This window comes from Scomber japonicus, chromosome 1 (assembly GCF_027409825.1).
Source record: "Scomber japonicus isolate fScoJap1 chromosome 1, fScoJap1.pri, whole genome shotgun sequence".
NCBI lineage: Eukaryota > Metazoa > Chordata > Actinopteri > Scombriformes > Scombridae > Scomber > Scomber japonicus.
The window spans coordinates 22921442-22940823 of record NC_070578.1 but is presented as its reverse complement, the minus strand read 5'-3'; the positions used below and the strand labels follow the sequence as shown (position 1 = coordinate 22940823).

General features: G+C 39.3%; 1 protein-coding gene across 1 annotated transcript in view; it reads left to right on the top strand.

Annotated features, from left to right (window-relative positions):
* Nucleotides 1-19382, top strand: part of mical2a (microtubule associated monooxygenase, calponin and LIM domain containing 2a) — a 33714-nt gene that overhangs the window by 4183 nt on the left and 10149 nt on the right. Inside the window, exons 2-13 of the mRNA XM_053324533.1 lie at nucleotides 3968-4330; nucleotides 8732-8939; nucleotides 10381-10497; nucleotides 11735-11836; nucleotides 13437-13592; nucleotides 13994-14094; nucleotides 14750-15007; nucleotides 15593-15708; nucleotides 15903-16029; nucleotides 16156-16246; nucleotides 17027-17174; nucleotides 19120-19319. Coding sequence (XP_053180508.1) covers nucleotides 4076-4330; nucleotides 8732-8939; nucleotides 10381-10497; nucleotides 11735-11836; nucleotides 13437-13592; nucleotides 13994-14094; nucleotides 14750-15007; nucleotides 15593-15708; nucleotides 15903-16029; nucleotides 16156-16246; nucleotides 17027-17174; nucleotides 19120-19319 — 1879 coding nt within the window. The 5' untranslated portion in view covers nucleotides 3968-4075. The remainder of the gene's footprint in view (nucleotides 1-3967; nucleotides 4331-8731; nucleotides 8940-10380; nucleotides 10498-11734; nucleotides 11837-13436; nucleotides 13593-13993; nucleotides 14095-14749; nucleotides 15008-15592; nucleotides 15709-15902; nucleotides 16030-16155; nucleotides 16247-17026; nucleotides 17175-19119; nucleotides 19320-19382) is intronic.

Below are 19382 nucleotides of genomic sequence, written 5' to 3'. Positions count from 1 at the left end.
ATGTTTTCCTTGTGTTGTCAGCTTCCTATTGTATTCCGAAAGCCTGAAGATATGTGCTTTGCAGAAACAAATGAAGACATTGCGTCACTGATTTGATGTTTTGTTCAGTGTCTGTACAGTTCCTCTTGGTTTCTAGTAGTGGTTCATGTCAGAGTTACAGTGTGTTTTTTTTTCTAGGACTGTCTGTCACGTGTAGCTTTGGCAGATATCAATACTGTGAATGAATTAAATCAAATGATTATTGTTATAAAGACTTATAAAGGACTGAGAAATTAGTAGAATAGTGTGTAGTAAATCAATTAGTTATTATTATTATTATTTTTTCTTATTTGATTGTAAACTTAATGTCTAGTTTTTGGACTGTTGGTTGGACAAAAAAAGGAATTTCAAGATGGAAGTTGTGATAGACATTTTCACGTTATACACGTTTAAACCAAATGATTATTGATTAATCTGGAAGATAATCTGTATTTTAATTTGTAATGAAAATAATAGTTTGTTGCAAACATACATTTACCAGTTTCTTGTTAATGACGAGTTACGTTCACATATTAAAACAGAGCTATTCAATCTTACTATCAGAAAAAGTTTGTGTGTCTAATGGGGGAAAGGTAGAGTGTGTGTGTATGTGTGTTAAAGCCTGTATGTGCATGTTCAGACTTTTTTTCCCTTTGCACAGCAGTCCAGGTGTAACAGGTACATTCTTGACATTCCCTCTATCCCTCTATTCCTTCTATCATACTGGAAAGCTTGCTATGTCTCTCAGGCACACAACAGTACATTATATATGAACACACATTTGATTGCAGATTCATCCCATAAATTTGTACAACATAAAGTGCAGACACTTTCTCTCGACATAGTGTGTCACCACAGTTAGAAATGCTTACTTTGTTGAATAATTCGGACAGACCACAGAAATCACTGCATAATTTCCTACCATTCATAGAAAAATTCATTACTGCCTGTCGGTTTCACTCGATCAGATCATTTTCTAAACTGACAAGCGACTTTAAACCTGCACACTATTAAACTCTCTGATCCTCTTAAGCATTATATGGCTCGGCTGTCATGTATAGTGTGTGTCTGCATGTGTATTCTTTCCGCTTCGTCTGTCATTAGTTGTATTTTTACAGCCGTTCTGTGGCTTCGTTCTGTCTGCCCACAAGTGACTTTCCATTCGGTCAGACTGAGATGGTGAAGTCATGGGACTTTGTCTGAGACAATGTAGTTTGAGGGTCGAGCATTTACTTGTCTATAAAGACAGTAAGTGGTACCTTTTTCATTAGTCCTTGCAGACTCATACAACAGATGGTTCCAATAATTGTGCCTTTTTTAAAATGTTTCGCTTGGTTTGAAATGTGAAAGCGCAGTGCAGGCAACATGTCTTTATTTGAACTTTCCACAAAAGGCACAAAAGATTACTGAGTACTGGCCAACTTTTAGAATAAATTCACATCAGCCTAAACTTATTATTATTATTATTATTATTATTATTATTATTATTATTAAGTGTTCTTCTGAAAAGGCATGTCAGCAGCTACCAGACGGAAGTTTTCTTCTTCTTCTTTATGCTTTTTTGGCAGAAATGTATGTCTCATTGTCCTAAATAAACTTATTGTGAACTCGGCTGTCAAATGGCTTCACAGAGTCTCTATAGAAGATATTCTGTAGGCCCCAAATAATCCACATACCACATGGTAGAATACACAGCAATTTTCCCATCACAGTCTCCTGCCGTGCATGAAAGATTAAAGCACCTGCTTCGTATATCTTGCCTGTCTCCATCATCACTTGTCACTCTCAGAAAATCAGAGTAAATTCCCCCAAAACGCAATGGAGGTGGTCCTGTGACTAGCTGACTGGTGGATTCAGTGAAAGGGCAAACCGAGTGTTGGTCTCATGCTGATGGAGCTCTTCTAGCCACGTGGCAAAGGAATGTGTTCTCACTGAGTTTGAGGCTGAATGTCTGCTGCGAAAGGCCTTGGGGGGTTCACAGTGTCTACCAACAAGATGAGAGCTTTTTGAAGCTGCACAGGTTGATCAGGAAAGCTGAGTCACCTGAGTCCACAGTGTTTCTATGAGCTGGCTGGCATTTCTTTCTTTGAAATGTAAAACAACAACAGAGTCAAAACAGGATGCAAATACACATCCAAACAGGATCTAGTGCAAATGAATATGGTAATTTTAGCCTGCTGCTTTGGGAACAACATTCAAAATCTTAGCACATTCAAATCACTAATAAAAACAACTTTAAGACTGAGTGATCCTTGAATATAGGGGCTAACTTTTGCATGAATGGCCTAAGCTCCACAGTTTAATGCTACAGTCACGTTACCACCTGAAGCCCTGTGGTGGGATGTGACAGTAATAATGGATGACTGTGGGGGGCTGTTAGAGTCCTGTACAACTAGCCTGACCTCACCTCTGGCCCAGCCCATCCCACTCCATGGGACATTAAAATATCAAAGGCAGACTTCTCCCAAAAGTCACGGAAGCTGTGGTCTCCACCCAAGTGAGCACACACATGCTTAATGCAGAAAATGTTCGCATTTTGCTTTGATGTTGAGTCCTGGCACAGATTTTTTGGCATGATTTTCAAAATGCTTGATGGTTGATTCGAGGGAAAGAGAAAACTGCATTGTATTTAATCCTGTCAGATCAGCTCTATTCTGACACAAACATGTGCTCTAGTAGCAGTGTCTTTTACACGCAGGCACATATGTAAGCACACTAAATGCACATACCTCAAAAGAAGAAGGTGGACTACTAAGCATGCATACCCAATCAAATCCAATCAATCTGCACTAGTGTGGGGTTTTAGTTTCAAAGACTTGTCTTTCTACTGCTTCAAAAGCTTTGCTTTGTGTGGTTTGCAGCTGGAGTGAAAGATACCACAAGACAAATACCTTTCCTGTCTGCTCATCCATGGTCAGTGCTGCACTCCGGGAATGAAAGGTGCTTGGTGGTTGTTTGGATAGCAGTAATAGGAAAACCACTTTTTAGCCATGTTGAAGACAGAATATACAGTAAAAATTATATTTATATAGGATTCCAGCTTGTGGAAGTGTCAGGAACATTTTTGAAAAATTAAAGTATATCAGTCAAGACTCAGTAGTTGGGGCTGAGGAGAAGTTTGCACCTTGGCCAATACAGTTTGTACACTGTACTGTAATGGAGCCTTTTCAATCACTCAACGCAATAAACACTGTATGTACTTCTATATGGAGGAATTTGAGAAAAAATATGTTATTACTCACCACTTACTTAAATATACAGTTGATCTCATCCACAAAATGTATACAGTTTAAACCAAGTGATGACACACTGTATATCACAATATGATTTTGAATGTTTGTCCATGGATATCTCATGTCAAAGTTGAAACTGCTTTGTTCTGCGTCATCAGTGAACCTTGAAGCAGTTCAAAATGCTGGCTTCAATTTTAACCAACAAGTATTATGTTGAACCACAAACAACTCCTTTTATAGGCTCAGATGGTTTTGCCTCTATAAAGCAAAAGTAGTAAATGTGCTCTACAGCTGTCTGACGTCATCACACTGGCTCATTTTCCTTTCTTTCTTGATTTTTCTCTCCCTCGTATTTATCTCACAGCCTTGTCTGTAGCTGGAATGTTATCTCGTCAGTGTGGGTGTAAGCTTACTGTGTTTCTAAATGCTTGTTGTTTTAGATATCGGCTGTTAGTGAGGAGTGGTACTGAGTGCCCTCTTGACAATTTGCTAATGTCAAGCTATTTATTATGGTAAGCTTCATAGAGCAGATAAAATGATAACTTCAAATTTTACATTCTAATCTCATCTATTTAAATTGTTGAAATATAATGAAACAGGACTAATTTCAACAGCCTTATAATGGGATATGGAAAAATATCAGTCGCCCTGAAGCCATCTGTGTGGGTTTGTTTGCCATGAGATGACATCAGACTCTATGTGTCTTGCCTCCACAGACTGGGCATGACGGTGCGGGCCAAGCAGAGGGTGTAGCCACATCTGGCAGAGCGCTGAAGTAAGCAGGAGCCTCGACACACCAAACCAACTACTGCAGTCGGGGAAAGATGGGAGAGACAGAGGAGGATAATGTGGGAAAGCTGTTTGAGGACTTTGTCCAGGCCTCAACCTGCAAGGGAACGCTGCAGGCCTTCAACGTCTTATGTAGAAAATTGGACCTCGACCCTGCAGATAACAGCACCTTCTACAGTAGCCTGAGGGCAAAGGTCACCACTTGGAAGGCCAAAGCACTGTGGACTAAACTAGATAAGAGGATGTGCCATAAGGAATACAAGAAAGGACAAGCCTGCATGGGTACCAAAGTAAGTTTTAATGATCTTCATACAGCAAGAAAAAGTTTACTGATCAGAAGCCAACAAAGAGAGAAGTGATGCATTTATAGAGTACATTGAGTAGGATGTATGTAAATTCAAGCACCATAGAAGCATATTAATCCCACTAATTATTAATTATGCATTTTTCCATATACACTTTTTTTGTCAGGTTATGTCATGGTAATGTGGTTGCTTTAAGAAGTCTCTTTGTTAGGGAACTGAATGATCTACCATCTGAGATTTTAGAGTAGACTGCCCAAAAGCAACTTTTTTTCACTGTAAGAATATTTTCTTCTGGGTATGACAATAAAGCTTGTGAGAGATTGACTTTGTGAGCCGCCACAATCAGATCTTGGCTAGCCTTGAATATACAGTATAAATTACACAGGGAGAGTTTTCCAAGCTGTAGTAAACTGCAGTAGAACATACGCTAACAACATTTCCTCTGTAATTAGTTATCTATCAAGGTTCACCAATGTTGATTTTCATTATGTACTCATATGTAAGTGTATGTTGTTCAACGATAATCAACACAAATGTTAAGTGCAATTTGTAGGTAGTAAGCGGAAAGTGTGTGTGGTCCTTTGAAAGCCTGAAATGGGTATGTACCTACATCCTAAAATGGTAAAAAAACATCATAGGGTTTTGTTTACACTTGATTTAGGAAGTGTCCTTGTGACCTCACGTCATTCAGTTCCTTTTTTTAATGTTGTTGTTGCTTTAAACAGCCAGCACTTTATCCCTCTACAGGACCATTAAAGTAGACTACAGAGTGGTGTAGCTAGGGCAGGCAATGTCACGGTCATCACATTTAACCTCTGCCTGCCTAGATGCAGTCCATAAACTACAGTAACACTCACTCTTTGACTGCAACAGCTCCCAGCAGACAGGAGAGGAAATGAAAGCGATATACAATGGTTTGCACTGATTTACTCGCTCCCAGACGGGTGCTACAATACGAAATAAAAACATCATGTAACAATAACTCACAGACAATACATCATATGTGTGTGTATCTTGTCATACAAATAGTTTAAAACTCTACACTCTGTGCATCAGACATTGTGGACAAAAACAACATGACAGCTGTGCATTGCTCCATTGAACCTTGTGCAAATTGCACACAAAGAACAAATGACGAGATGATTCGTGAACTGATACTTGCAATAGGACACACAAGTCATGTTGGGGTGTGTGTGTTGTGTTTAGTGTCATGTGGGCGCATTCAGGGGTCTGTGGCAGTAGGGGAGATGAGGGAAATTAGGCAAACCTGGGGTTGTGTGATTACCTTTCAGGCCTCAGCTGCCCCCAGCTTGAAAAAAGTGTTTTTATTGCCCAGAAAAACAGACAGCATCACTCAGCAAGTATGATTATTTGGCCCAACTTATACCAAGGGTGTGCTCTGCTTTTTATAGGCTCTTCCTAAAAGGCTGGAGCTAGGCCCAGATTGTTATTAAAGTGGGATTTAAATGCTTCAGTGTGAGCTAAGTTTTACAGATTCTGTCTGATTTCAGCCACACCAAAGTAGAAAGTAAATCTTGTGTGACCGTTCTAAACTTCCTAGCCAAAAGTTTCAGGTCAGATTTCATAATTCTGACAATCCACCGGGATGTGTTGTAAAATATAAAGTAGTGCTGTGTACCAAAGTAGTAAACCAGTTGTTCAAACAGTGGATTGTGTGCATTATCGAAACACTAACTTATTGTGAATTTATGAGATTGCTTTTCTCTTCTGTCACTGATTAATTTCCACATATGTGCAGCTTTGAGCCTGTTCTAATTCCTCACAGGACAATCTGCTTTTACTAGATTACTTATCCTTCCTCTCCCGGAGCAACCCATAAGATGATGACGCATGTTTTATGGCAGCTCAGCTCTTGAATAGTGACAGATGTGATATCATGCAGCACCAAGACTTTACGTTCCCGCTGTACCAGCAATCTTTAAAGGATGTGATGTCATCCCCATTTTATGGTCTGACACAGCTGGCTGTGGTGACCCTGACGTGTAACCACAGTGTTTCTTCTTCATAAAGTTTTACTGTTTACAAAAAAACACACAAAACTGAAGCAAATCGACCTTTTAAAAGTCAACATGATATTGGGGGTCATTCTCAGTACAATTTGTCATAGCTCTTTGGTATAAGAAGTGCATTCATTGTTGCATTTAATATTTAGACTTAATTTTCATTTATGTTGCTTTCTTAGTAATATAAGAGGGCAGATTCACACCATTGTCTTATATTCACCATTTATCTGACTTTTCAGTTGCACTTGTGTTCAAACCTCCAATTGTTTGGACCACTCAGCATCATAAATCCAGATGTTTCCTAGGATAAGACAGTGATGGTTTATCCAATCATATGCAAAGTGTCGCCCCTTTTCCAAACAGTTTCCATGGACAAGTTCAACAAGTGTAACAAACCATCTGGCACGTCAGGTTATGGATTGTTAACTGTTAATGAACAGTTGTTGATGTTGTTTTGTCCGATACAGAATATTTAGTCAGAAACAAAACTTTTTAGTGCTGGATTATTATTTTTTGTTATAATTATTCTAATCTCAATGAAGGCCCAGATTCAGCTTTGTGAACACTGTTTAGGCGTAGAGTCTGATATTTTCATGTAACTGTAGGTTGGAGACATTGTTGTGTGAAAACATTTAGCTTTTGATGTAATCCGTATTTGATAGAAAATGCTTATTGTATTTACCACCCTGTGTGCTGAGTTGAAAATGTGCACACTATACGTACTGGGATACTCTGACCGACCGTAAGGGTTCATTAACGAAGCAGGGGACAAATGTGACTCGGATGAGGTGGACCTGACAGTGAGGTCACAGGTGGGGTGCAGACAGGAAGTGCGTCTGTCCTGAGTCAGCAAAAGTGCAGCAAGCACTCAGGAAAAGCCTCATAGCTGGAAAAATAGATGAGCGAATGGAAACAGGCTAAAACAAACAGCCGGTTACTGCTTGTCGCTGATAGACGATGGAAACAGTCACATAAGTTTTGAAAAACACATTGTGAGAATCTGAATAAACTGTACTTTGATGCTACCACTGGACACACTGTATGTACTGAAAGTCATCCTTTCATCTCTACACACCTTATCACACACTTCTCTCGTTTGTTGAGAAAACAGGTCAACAGTCAGACTTGTCCGGGCAACGTTCCACCATCTGTGTCTGCTTCACACCTGAGCATAAATCATCCTGATAACCACAGGCTACATATGATGAAAATTTGTGTTACTCATTACCCACATCCCTCATGAAACTTCCCCCAGAGCTCAACCGCACACTGAGAGACAGAGAATATCCAAGGAATGACTGAATCACAATCATCTTGTTTTTGTTCCTGGAGCAAAGAGCCATATAGGGTAGATGAATGACTTTATTCTGCTGGCACTGGGTGCTATGTAAATAGTTGTCAGTCTGATTGTCTCACAGAATGTCTCACACAACTGATATGGTTGGCACCTTCTCGCCCTATCCTCACTTTGTGTTATCCTGTTGAATAACACACAGGAAGCCAGTTGTTCTGTCTGTATACTGCGGGAATTTGGAGGTCAGGCACAGTAGCAGCTCTTTATGTTGCTGGAAGAATGGATGGAGAAAGAGTGTCTTGTTGGGAAGGTAAAAGAAAATGTTCAGCACTAATTTGGGGAGAGAAACTGTCCAGCTTGTTGAGCACAGCAGGGGAAACCTTCAGAAGTGGTCTGGTTCTGGATCAGATGTCAAAAGAATCAAGACACACACACACACACACACGCATGTCGCCTTCCCACACACTGTTCCTATAATGCCTTTTAATATGTTAGAAAGAAAGATAGAGTTTGCCAAAACACATGCGTCATCTCTTTCATCTATCAGTCAAGAGGATGATGTCATGTTTGAGCCACACATTCTCAGACAGACGCTGTAACCTCAATGAACTGACTTCATGCATTTTTTGGCAAAAGCTGATGCATAAATCACACCTTCGATATGGAAAGGCTGTAATAAAATTATTTAGAGTGATGGAAGGTGCTGGCAAACATCCCTCTCACTTAAGGCTTGTTTAAATACTACAGCACCGTGGTGGCCTGGAGAAGTCATCTTAAGACTCTAATGATACTAAGAGTCAGGGCCTATCCCACTAAAGTGTCCTTGAGTGAGACTCTCAGCCTCTAAATGCCCCAGTGGTGCAGCAATGTGCCGATGATCCATATATGTATATGTATATGTATATATTATAATACTGCCTGGTATGTTAATAAACAAGTAGGATAAAAACTAATTTTCATCTCAGACTCTTCTGTCTCAGCCCTCTGTTAATAATAAAACATAATTAATGTTGCCTGTCCATGCCTTGTGTTGATAATGAGGTCAATTTGTCATTCTCTTTTATTTAGTGCCTTATCATTGGAGGAGGTCCCTGTGGCCTACGGACAGCCATTGAGCTTGCCTTGATGGGTGCCAAAGTTGTGGTAATTGAGAAGAGAGACTCCTTCTCCAGGAACAATGTGCTGCACCTTTGGCCCTACACTATCCATGACCTGCGGGGCCTCGGGGCCAAAAAGTTTTACGGCAAATTCTGTGCGGGGGCCATAGACCACATCAGTGAGTGTCTGACAGCAAAAAACTTTCTTCTTCATTCATTCATTTGTAGGGGTGTGACGATACACTCAGCTCACGAGACGAGACACGATATTGGGTTCACGAAATTGAGATGAGATGAGATTAACTATATTTTTAAGAACTTCAATGAGGAAAATACATGACTGTTCTTTTATTTGAAATTCATAAAATGGAAATAATGCAGATGCATTTTGAAATGTTTTAACTAACCATCTTGTAATGAATCACTTTAGTTCTACTTTCTAAATATATAATTATCATATGCAGTATGCAGCACTGTAAAAGGTTTCCCCATATAGATATTCTATAGATGAATAATTTTGGTATTTATGGAAATAATAACCATAAATGCAAAGGTTAGATACAATCACAAATACTAAAAAGTAAATTATTAAAGAGTAGAAATAATTCTAATATATAAATATACATTAAATAAAGAATCCAATTACCACAAATTATAACATATTGATAATAAAAAAAACACAGAAATAAAAGTAAATTGCGTAAATCCTGTATCACATAAATACACAAGTAGAACAACATATATATTGTGTTGTAATTTGTTAGTGTGACTCATTTTACTTTTGGCATCATTAGGCTTCCATAGATGCACTAGATTCCTCCGCTCCTCCTACTTCAGGCTCTCAGTGTAGAGACCTGAGGTCAACCTGCTCCTGCTCCTCTCCTTATCTCATACTTCTGACTGAGATCTTCTCAGCAGGTAGAAGCTGTAACAAGGTTAATGATCCACACGTGACATTATAAAAAGAAGACATGAAGTGCAAATGAGCGATAGAAAAACGATCTTTCTTTTTTTTTGGAACGAGAGCTTGTCACACCCCTATTAATTTGTGGTTATTGTCCTAACCTCTCTGGACATTATCTTTCCCTCAAATTTTACATCTTCCCTGTAAATAGTTTCAAATTTTGTCCATAATGTACAATGTATGTAAAAATGTGTTATTTACCTCATTGGATTTGAAAAACATTCAAATTTTGGGTTTAAGGAATGAATGAATGATCATCAGCATCATTGATTGACATTTTTTTGCCCTTTTTCTTTTCAATTGGACCAGAAATGGACCTGGTTTCAGGTTTTAAAAAGATATGGGGAAAAAAACTCAATATTTTAAAATAGTACAGTTAAACCCACCAAACAAGACACAATCATAAAAATACATACATTCAAATGACCCTTTTCTCTTTTTAAAAATGTTTTAAGCATTGATTGTCTATAATCTCTACAACACATAAAATCAAGATGAAAAACTTGCTTTCTGCTGTCCTCACAGCAACAGCAAACACAACACAGTAATGGAGCTTGTGGGCTCACTCCCAAGAGTGTCAAGACAACATAACACAAAACACTAAGTTTGGCAGCCTTTTTCACATGTATACAAACGTTAAATTGTGTGTCTTACAGGCATTCAGCAACTACAGCTCATCCTTCTGAAGGTTGCCCTCATTGTCGCTGTTGAGTTTCACATCAATGTGGAGTTTGTCAAGCTGCTGGAGCCTCAAGAGGAATCAGAAAATGAAGGTATCCATCAACACGTTCACCTCACTTACATGTCCAAACAACACATTATTATAGTTTTTATATTCATCCGCTGACAGTAGTTTTATGACCTGAGAGCTTTTGGGAGATGGAGAAATACGAGCAGCTGGAAACTATACAACATTAAAAAAGGATGAGGTTTAATAATGTGTAAAGCCTAATATGACATTAAGCTGAATCTGTCAGTTTGTTAGACATTTTTAATGTGTAGTTTCCAGATGGATCTGTTATTTACCCTCCTGCTCTGTAGTCCTGTGCTCTGCTCTGCCTGATCAGGAAACGGGAAACTTCTCATCCTGTTGTATTTAGTTTCCTTGACAGCCAACCAATAAACATGAAACAAACATTGGCACTGATGGAGTTTCTCATTATATTTAGATGAGGTTAGTAGAGGTCAAGAATATTGAATTTAATATGAACTTCTGATGATGTTTTCATGTCCTGCAGCACTTCAGACACTTCTACATTTCATTTAAGAGCAGCATTTACTGCCTCAAATGTTAATCCTTCTCTGCATATATCCTGTACTGTAGGAGCAGGCTGAACTATTTGACACTGTCCTCCCACATTTGACTTTAAACTCTCAGGAAAAAAACAACGTGCACACCATTGTCAGGTGTTTTCTCTTCAGCTCCAGTATCAATATACAGATAACAACAAGAGCTTTGCCTAAATTTAGACCCAGGCTTATCCCTCCTCTTCTGCTGTGACAGACTTAGCGGTGGTCTTAACATCATGGAACAAATTTTCCACATGGTGATATTACACAACAAAATGCCGGTCTCACAGAACCCAGCACTGCATGTTTAAAATGACTAAGATTGAATCTGAGACAATATTTCAAGCTTTAATTATATGATCCTTATTTGTGCAGATAATCTCAGTATTTCATGAACATACCAAGTTTCAGCACCATTCCTCTGCTTGCACTTTATTTAACATCCGTCTTACAAACATGGCATGAAAAGTCATATTTTTCCTGTCATTGAAATCATAAAAAGAGTGGTTGTACTGGTAAAAACAGCAGAAACCCTGAACAGCAACAAAGATAAAGTGTACTCCATCTATCCTCACAAAGTCAGCATAGCAGGTGGAAAAGAAAAGAAAGATGTTTAGACTAGTAAAAACACTAGTGCTCTGTGGAGTGAATATTTCTATTAATTATATAATTATTTTCTCCCTCTCCCCCTTTCTCTCTGTGTTTGTCTCCCTCTCTCAGGGATTGGGTGGAGGGCTGGAATCCGACCTGCTGATCACCCCGTGGCTAACTTTGAGTTTGATGTTGTGGTGGGGGCTGACGGACGCAGGAATACTCTGGAAGGTGAGAAGGCAGCAGCAGACAAAAGAGATTTATAGTGTTGTTGCCTCAAGGATCTACTTGACGACAAAGTGTGATATATTGTTACTCACATATGATGAAAGAAGGACAATCTGTGACCCAAATATATATTTTCCCACCATCTCCATTCAAAGCGCAAGTTTAGACCCCATCATCACACTCAAATGTTTTCTTAAACAAGGATAAGGCTTTCAGGTTTATTTTCCATTGCCCTCTACTTGTTTTTATTGTGCATCTTTTTGAAAATGCTGCATGTAGCATTTTGTATAATTAAGCTGAACACATAACTGTCCATCACATATGCGCTACATGTTTAATAGACACTTTGTCTTTCTGTTCATCTGTTTGCATTATGGTCAAAATCTTAGCGTGATCATGTGGCGCACAGAGTTTAAGGGTTTCAGTCAGATAAAATCCAGCACACCTTGTTCTAACCGAGCAGCTACAAGACAACTCACAGGATTGTCTGGACTCTCACTTTGAATAGCTGGTGGTGCTGCTGTGAGGGTTAAAATGAAGCCCACCTTTTTGTAAACGTATATCTTACTGAAGCCATTGATCTCTCCCAGTGGGAGAGGTCACACATGAAACCACCAAAGCACTGCACATAAATAGAGCAAAGCCAGGGCTTATTGCAGCAGCTGATGCATGCTGGACTCTCTCCATCTCTCTACCTCACTGTTTTGGTCTCTCTTTTAAAAATGCTGTCATCTAATGACCAATTCACATCAGATGCTTATTCCTAAAAAGGGATTTTTTTGAGCAGGACAAGACGTTTAGCTCATTCTTCAATTATGAAGCAGCCTGGGAGAAATTATTTTCCCCTGTGGTCAGTCTGCTTTTGAGCTACTTTTGTTGTGCTAGCAACATACATACACAGTTAAATACAATCAGATCTGGACTTTGCTGATTGTTGCTGCATCTCAACATGAACAATTAAGTGATAGAGAGGAACTGTCTCAACATCAGTTTCTAATAACCAACACTGCAAACATGAACTCATATGTTTTCTTTTCTCATAGCTTTAGTAATAGTGACATTTTAGTTAGTCCATTTCTGTGTCCCTGTGTTTTGTTTTGAAATAGCTGAAGTAGAAAGTAATCAAAGTTTCAAAGGATTTATTGAACCGCAGCCCTTGAACATATTAATGAAATTTAATTTCTTTTTTTTTGTTTAGTTTTTTTCAGCACAGACGCCTTTATTTAACAGTAGACAGACAGGAAACAGGAGAGAGAGGGGTCGGCTTTGTATATGGCATGCGCTCTAACCACTCGACCACCTGTGCGCCCAATTTAATTTCTATTTTTGAAGTGAACTCTTGAGAAGTAGAAGTTTTTGCTGCAACAGTCCATTTAAATTTGATCATAGCATTTAATCTCTTACAATCCATGCCTTTTGTTCCTTTGTCTATATAAAGACTCACCTTGGTAAGCTGCCTCTTATGCTAAAATAACCGCCTTGTAATTATGGTTAAAGGCTACATTTCCTTTGGTTTTTCCTGACAAGCCAAAAGGACTGGTTGTTTGTTTATGAAGATCTACATCTCTTATGTTTCTTTCTGTTGTGTACTTCTGTCTGGCAGGTTTCAAAAGGAAGGAGTTCAGGGGTAAACTGGCAATTGCCATCACAGCAAACTTCATCAACAGAAACACCACTGCCGAGGCCAAAGTGGAGGAGATCAGCGGAGTGGCCTTCATCTTTAACCAGAAGTTCTTTCTTGACCTCAAAGAGGAGACAGGTGAAAGAGAAGCACAATAAACTGTCTCATTTATGCTGTTAGTTGGAATGAACATGATTGTACAGTGACGTCCCACACAGTAAGCTCCGTACAGTGGAAATATTTACTCAGAAATGTTTCTCAGTGACATGTGTCTGCTCACCAGAAGGTTATGTTTTTGTTTGTTTTGTTGCTCTGGTTGTAATCATTGACCAGTTCTGTAATGATTCACTCAATCTCCTACAGCACAGAATGAGATGCTAGCATAGCAATATGTTTACAGAATAAGACTTTGATGGTTTTGAATCAGTTGCATAAAATGCCACCAGTACAAAACAATCAAAGCATTCACTGTTGATGGATACACCATTGTGGCTTTAAAAAAAATGAAGTCATCGAGGAATTGTACCATTTCTTTGCAGGTATTGATTTGGAGAACATTGTGTACTACAGAGACAACACGCATTACTTTGTAATGACAGCCAAGAAACAGAGCCTGCTGGACAAGGGAGTCGTCATTAACGTAAGCAGATACTGTAGAGGTGTCCTTTTTTTCACACTTTCACATTTTTATTTTTACAAAAATTGTTTTTTCACAGCTAATTTTCATTGTATTCCAGTTTATCAAGATAACAAGGATTCAGTATCATGGATAATGAACAATATATTGTAATCAAATGCAATAGCCCTGCAACTAATTTTGTTATGACTATGTCAATGAGGTGTTGTCATTTCTGAGGCTATGTTTTGTGTATTTGATGAGGTGTTGATATCTTTCTGGCTTGGACATAAGATTGCAGCCGGTAATTGCATTAGTATAGATAGTGTGCTCGCCTGATAATCAGACTAAATTGCCATTTCGCTTCACTTCATTAATCTATTTGAGACACTGAAAAAGTCGGAGATGTGGACAGTAATTTAGAGATCTAAAACCAAGATGATTGTGTTCACTTCAGGATATCTTGTCCACAGTCTGTGTTAGTCATTTTTATTTTCCAATACTTTTTAAGTATTCTATACAGTGGGGCGTTTATTTCACTTTTGTATGCACATTTCTGAAAAAAACAACAACTACACTACAAGAACAGAATAAAGGTGCATTTCTTTGCCTCTTTGAAATACTAAGCTAAGCTCAGACTGTTTGAACTCTGACTGACTATCATGCTTTTGTTCAACAGGATTACATAGACACCCAGATGCTGCTGTGCAATGAAAACGTCAACCAGGAAGCTCTTCTGTGCTACGCCCGAGAGGCTGCTGACTTTGGCACCAACTACCAACTTCCCACGCTGGATTTTGCCATAAACCACTATGGTCAGCCAGATGTAGCAATGTTTGACTTCACTAGCATGCACGCCTCAGAGAACGCTGCTCTGGCCAGGGAGAGATATGGGCACCAACTGCTCGTTGCACTGGTTGGCGACAGTCTGCTAGAGGTGAGAAGAAGCAAGCTGTGCAATATGATGTCATGATAGCCCAGGTCAGGTGGGTATGGGGAGTTGAAGGGTAGGCAGGGTGTTCAGGAGATTGACTTCCTGAGGAAAGAGACTGTTACACAAGCTGGCACTCGTCTTGGATGTTCCAGTTTCACATGCCAGATGCTGTAGGGTGGAGAATCTTTTGACAGTGATGGAAGATGTTCTCTGTGATGTATTCAAATATTGTTCCATTGTTTTTTTTGCACAAGCCTGTGAGCTGCTCCACTGTTGCATGACTCATCCTTGATAATGCTGGTGACAGTCAGTGAAGCATTAATTTATTCTGCACAGCTGCAAAGATTATTATTGTGACTGTTTGTTAAATGGGCTGAAAGTGGGCACTTTGATATGTGAGCTTCCAAAGCAACACATGACAAGTAAGAGAGCACGAAAAATCACAGATCCAATTACAGAAAAGTCTGCTGTTGTTTAATTTATTTATTTTATTGGGATCCCCAATAGCTTTACTGATTCAAAGACTATGTTCTGATTCCCTCCTATATACTGACATTGATATGTTTGCTCCTGTATGTTCCTGTTTAGCCCTTCTGGCCCATGGGGACAGGTTGTGCCAGAGGCTTCCTGGCTGCCTTTGACACAGCCTGGATGGTAAAGAGCTGGGCTGAGGGTCAGACTGTTCTGGAGGTGCTGGCAGAGAGGTAAACACACATATGCACACATATACAACATTTGATATCTATGTCTATTCAGAGAATCCAAGGAATCAATGTCATCAATTTGGATGCTTTGTGTTTAGTCCACATTCACCCTCTCCACTAATCTCTGCTATGGTAAAACAAAATTGACTGATGCTTTGTCTTTTCTCATTTGATGTGTATTTATGTGTATATAGGGAAAGCATTTACAGACTACTTCCGCAGACAACACCTGAAAACATTGCCAAAAACTTTGATCAGTACACCATAGACCCTGGGACACGATACCCCAACCTCAACTCCTCCTGTCTCAGGCCTCACCAGGTGAGAAAGAATACTCACTTCACTTCTTACTTTATGGGCAACACAAACAGATGTGTTGTTAGGTATTTGCTTTAAAATGATCTCTTGTCTCCATTGGTATTATTCCTCATTTTTATCTTGTCACAGGTGCGTCACTTATACATCAGCGGAGAGCTGAAATCCTGCTCTCTGGAGCGTGCTGCTACCATACGCAGACCTGTCAATCTCTCCAGACGAGGTAAGTACAACCAGAACTGACAGATGCCTGTGTGCTATTTTTATGACAGCTGCTGACTCATCTCTATATTATTTAGGACAGTGACTGATAAGAGCTGCTCTCCTCTGTTATTTTGTAAGAATCCTGACATAAGCAAAACTTCCGCCCGTAGCTCTGTCTTCATTTCCTTCCTACTTACCTAACATACTATAAGTGGTATGTAACCAAAATTAACCTCCTTTTAGGGAATAAGTCGCGATCTGTGGTTTATTTTTATGTGTGAGTTCTCTGGGAGGAGAAAGTTTAAAAAATGAGAGCTGGTGGGTAGTGGAGGGAACAATCAATCACACACAGGTTTGACACAACTTCGTGCCACTGTGTTTAAAATAAAGCTTCTATTTGAAGTTAAGAAAACAATCCCTTAGACCACCAAATTCAAGTATAGATATAGATATTTATTTATAACACCATGTACTATCAGTGCTGCAGAATGGGGAACTAATATTACAGAAGCTCTAAATGCTGAACCGAACTGTATGTTTAACAGAAGTGAAAAGAGTCACTCAATAAAGGCAGTGAAGAAGTACATGTCCGGACAGAAATGCATGCATACCACAGCACCTGGTCCCTCCATTTCTGTCTTGACTTTATTTACTGTCTCTTCGTGGTTTGGCCCATGCTTGTATGACATCATATCCTTTATCAGCCTGAACTTCCTTAGTGACTGTCTGACACAGCCTGCATTCCTGTGGATATGCATTGTGTGATTGTGAAATCTGACTTGCCTTGTCTCATTTGTAGAGTCTGAGATTAGACCATCGAGGCTTCTTACCTGGTGCCAGAAACAGACGGAGGGCTACAGGAATGTGACGATCACAGATCTGACATCTTCTTGGAAAAGTGGCATTGCCCTGTGTGCCCTCATCCACAGGTTCAAACCGCAGCTGATGTACGTAACACACATGAAATAAAAATACGATCAGCCTCCAGCACTGCATCAGTCCACCTACTGTAAAACCAGTGGGGCTGGGTATTGGTACTTGATATCTTTTTAAGGTGACAACATAATCCTTTACCAAGTAGTATCAAAACTTCTCAAGTCAAACGATACCCGTATTTGCTCCTTTTCATTCTCAAATCTAGAAAAAAATACTCTTTTTATGGTTTTTGCTTTTAGCCAATCACTGCAAGTGTTCAATTGAATGCAACGTGTGATTAGCCAACTACCACCGCAGCTACAACACATACAGTCTGTGGTGATAACATAACATATTTCATATCTTAATTTGAACACTTTCAAAATGTATTTGGGTAAATATCATTTAGATTGGGAGGAGTGGTGGCATTTTATACCACTAAATGCTTCCATTCACATGATGAGTATCGAAAGAAGCACTTTGTTGGTATCAATATCACTTACAGGGCACTGGTATTGATACTGGTATTGAGACCCAGCCCTAAAAACCAATGTCAGTAACATCTTTTCTATCTCTCTACCTTATTCACTGCATACATACATTCACATGAAACACTTGTTCTTTGTTCTGTATAACAGCTGGTTGTGGAAATTCATCTGTGATGGGTGTGTTAAATATGCTTGGCATGACAGCAACTCTTTGATCTATGTGTGTTTTTTTCTGCTGCACTCTCCACCTCCTCACAGCTTAACCCTGATAGATGTGAAAAAGACTTCATAGTAGCCATTCTGTACTTTACGCTAGTTTGGTGTGTACACATAGATGTTTGCTGAGTGCAGCCAAGTAGACTCATAATTTTATCAAAGGGGCATTTTCACTGAAAAAAAATTGATTGTTCCAGTACAATCAATGTGGACCTGAAGGGATGATTATTCTGCTTTTAAAAACATATTTTATTGACTACTATTTAGCTCCAAAGAACAGTTCTCTCTGCCTTTTAATACTGGACTCAAAGAGAAAAACAGCTCATGTACTGTAGTGCTCACTGTGGTTTTCTACCCGCTAAGAGGACACAATCTTTGCTGGAAAACAGACCAATTTCCATTTTGTAGCATTAGACTGCCTTGCACAGCATGGAATTAGTCAATGCAACTGTAGATTATTGCATTTACAAATCTAATTATATCCTCTCACACTTTAATTATTGCCTTCATACCTTTCCACATGCCACTACAATTTCATGTGGTCCTGCAAGTTTCCAGGAACCACTCATGTTTTTCCCCTTCCCTCCTCCATATGTATGCCTGTCAGCAGAGCAGACTGCAGAGAGGGGAGCAGGTCCATTTGAAAAGAAAGAAAAAATGAGCTTCAGGTCTTACAGAACACCAGAGTTTTTGCATGTGTGTGTGTTTCTGCTAGGTTACTGCTCTTCTTTACATTATATCTGATGGTGTCTGCACACTGTCAGCTTAGACATAGATGTCAGAGCTGCTTTTTTTCACCCATTAGAAGTAATTTGCCACCATTTTCTCTCAAAGTAAATTCTTCTGCCGACCTGAAAATTGATTGAGTAAGATAAGTCTGTATGTGAAGTCATACCATTCTGCAGACGGTGACTGTTTTCATATCAGCGTGCGTATTATGTTACACTCTGCTTACTGTCAGTCACCTGATACCTACATGTACAAATGGAAAGATCTGTCAAGAGATAATCACTTTAACAAATCAGAGTTACAAACCTCATTGTCACATTCCTGCTTTGTTACTCGGGGCATGTTTGATAACCATTAGGGCAGCGCAGGTATAAAACTTGACATATTTCTTAGAGCTAAAAACAAATCCTGCAACAAACTCTGACAACTCAGGATTGGTCAGAATGAAAACTATAACCAATATTTACTGACATTTTTTTTTTACTATATATTTTTCCAGTTGCTTTGCCATGTACATAGCCTGAATCTTATCTTTCTCCATCAGAGATTTCGATTCATTAAATGAGGAAGACCAGGCTGAAAACCTGCAGCTGGCTTTTGACATCAGTGAGCGGGAATTTGGGATCCGTCCATTCACGTCTGGGAAGGAGCTGAGTGCTGGTGAGGATCTGGACAAGACCAAGATGATCACCTACCTGTCCAAATTCTATGAGCTGTTCCGAGGCACACCTTTACCTGCATCAGGTACTCTACTTTACTTAATCCTTCTTGACTGTACTCTATTCTACTCTACATTACTCCATATTT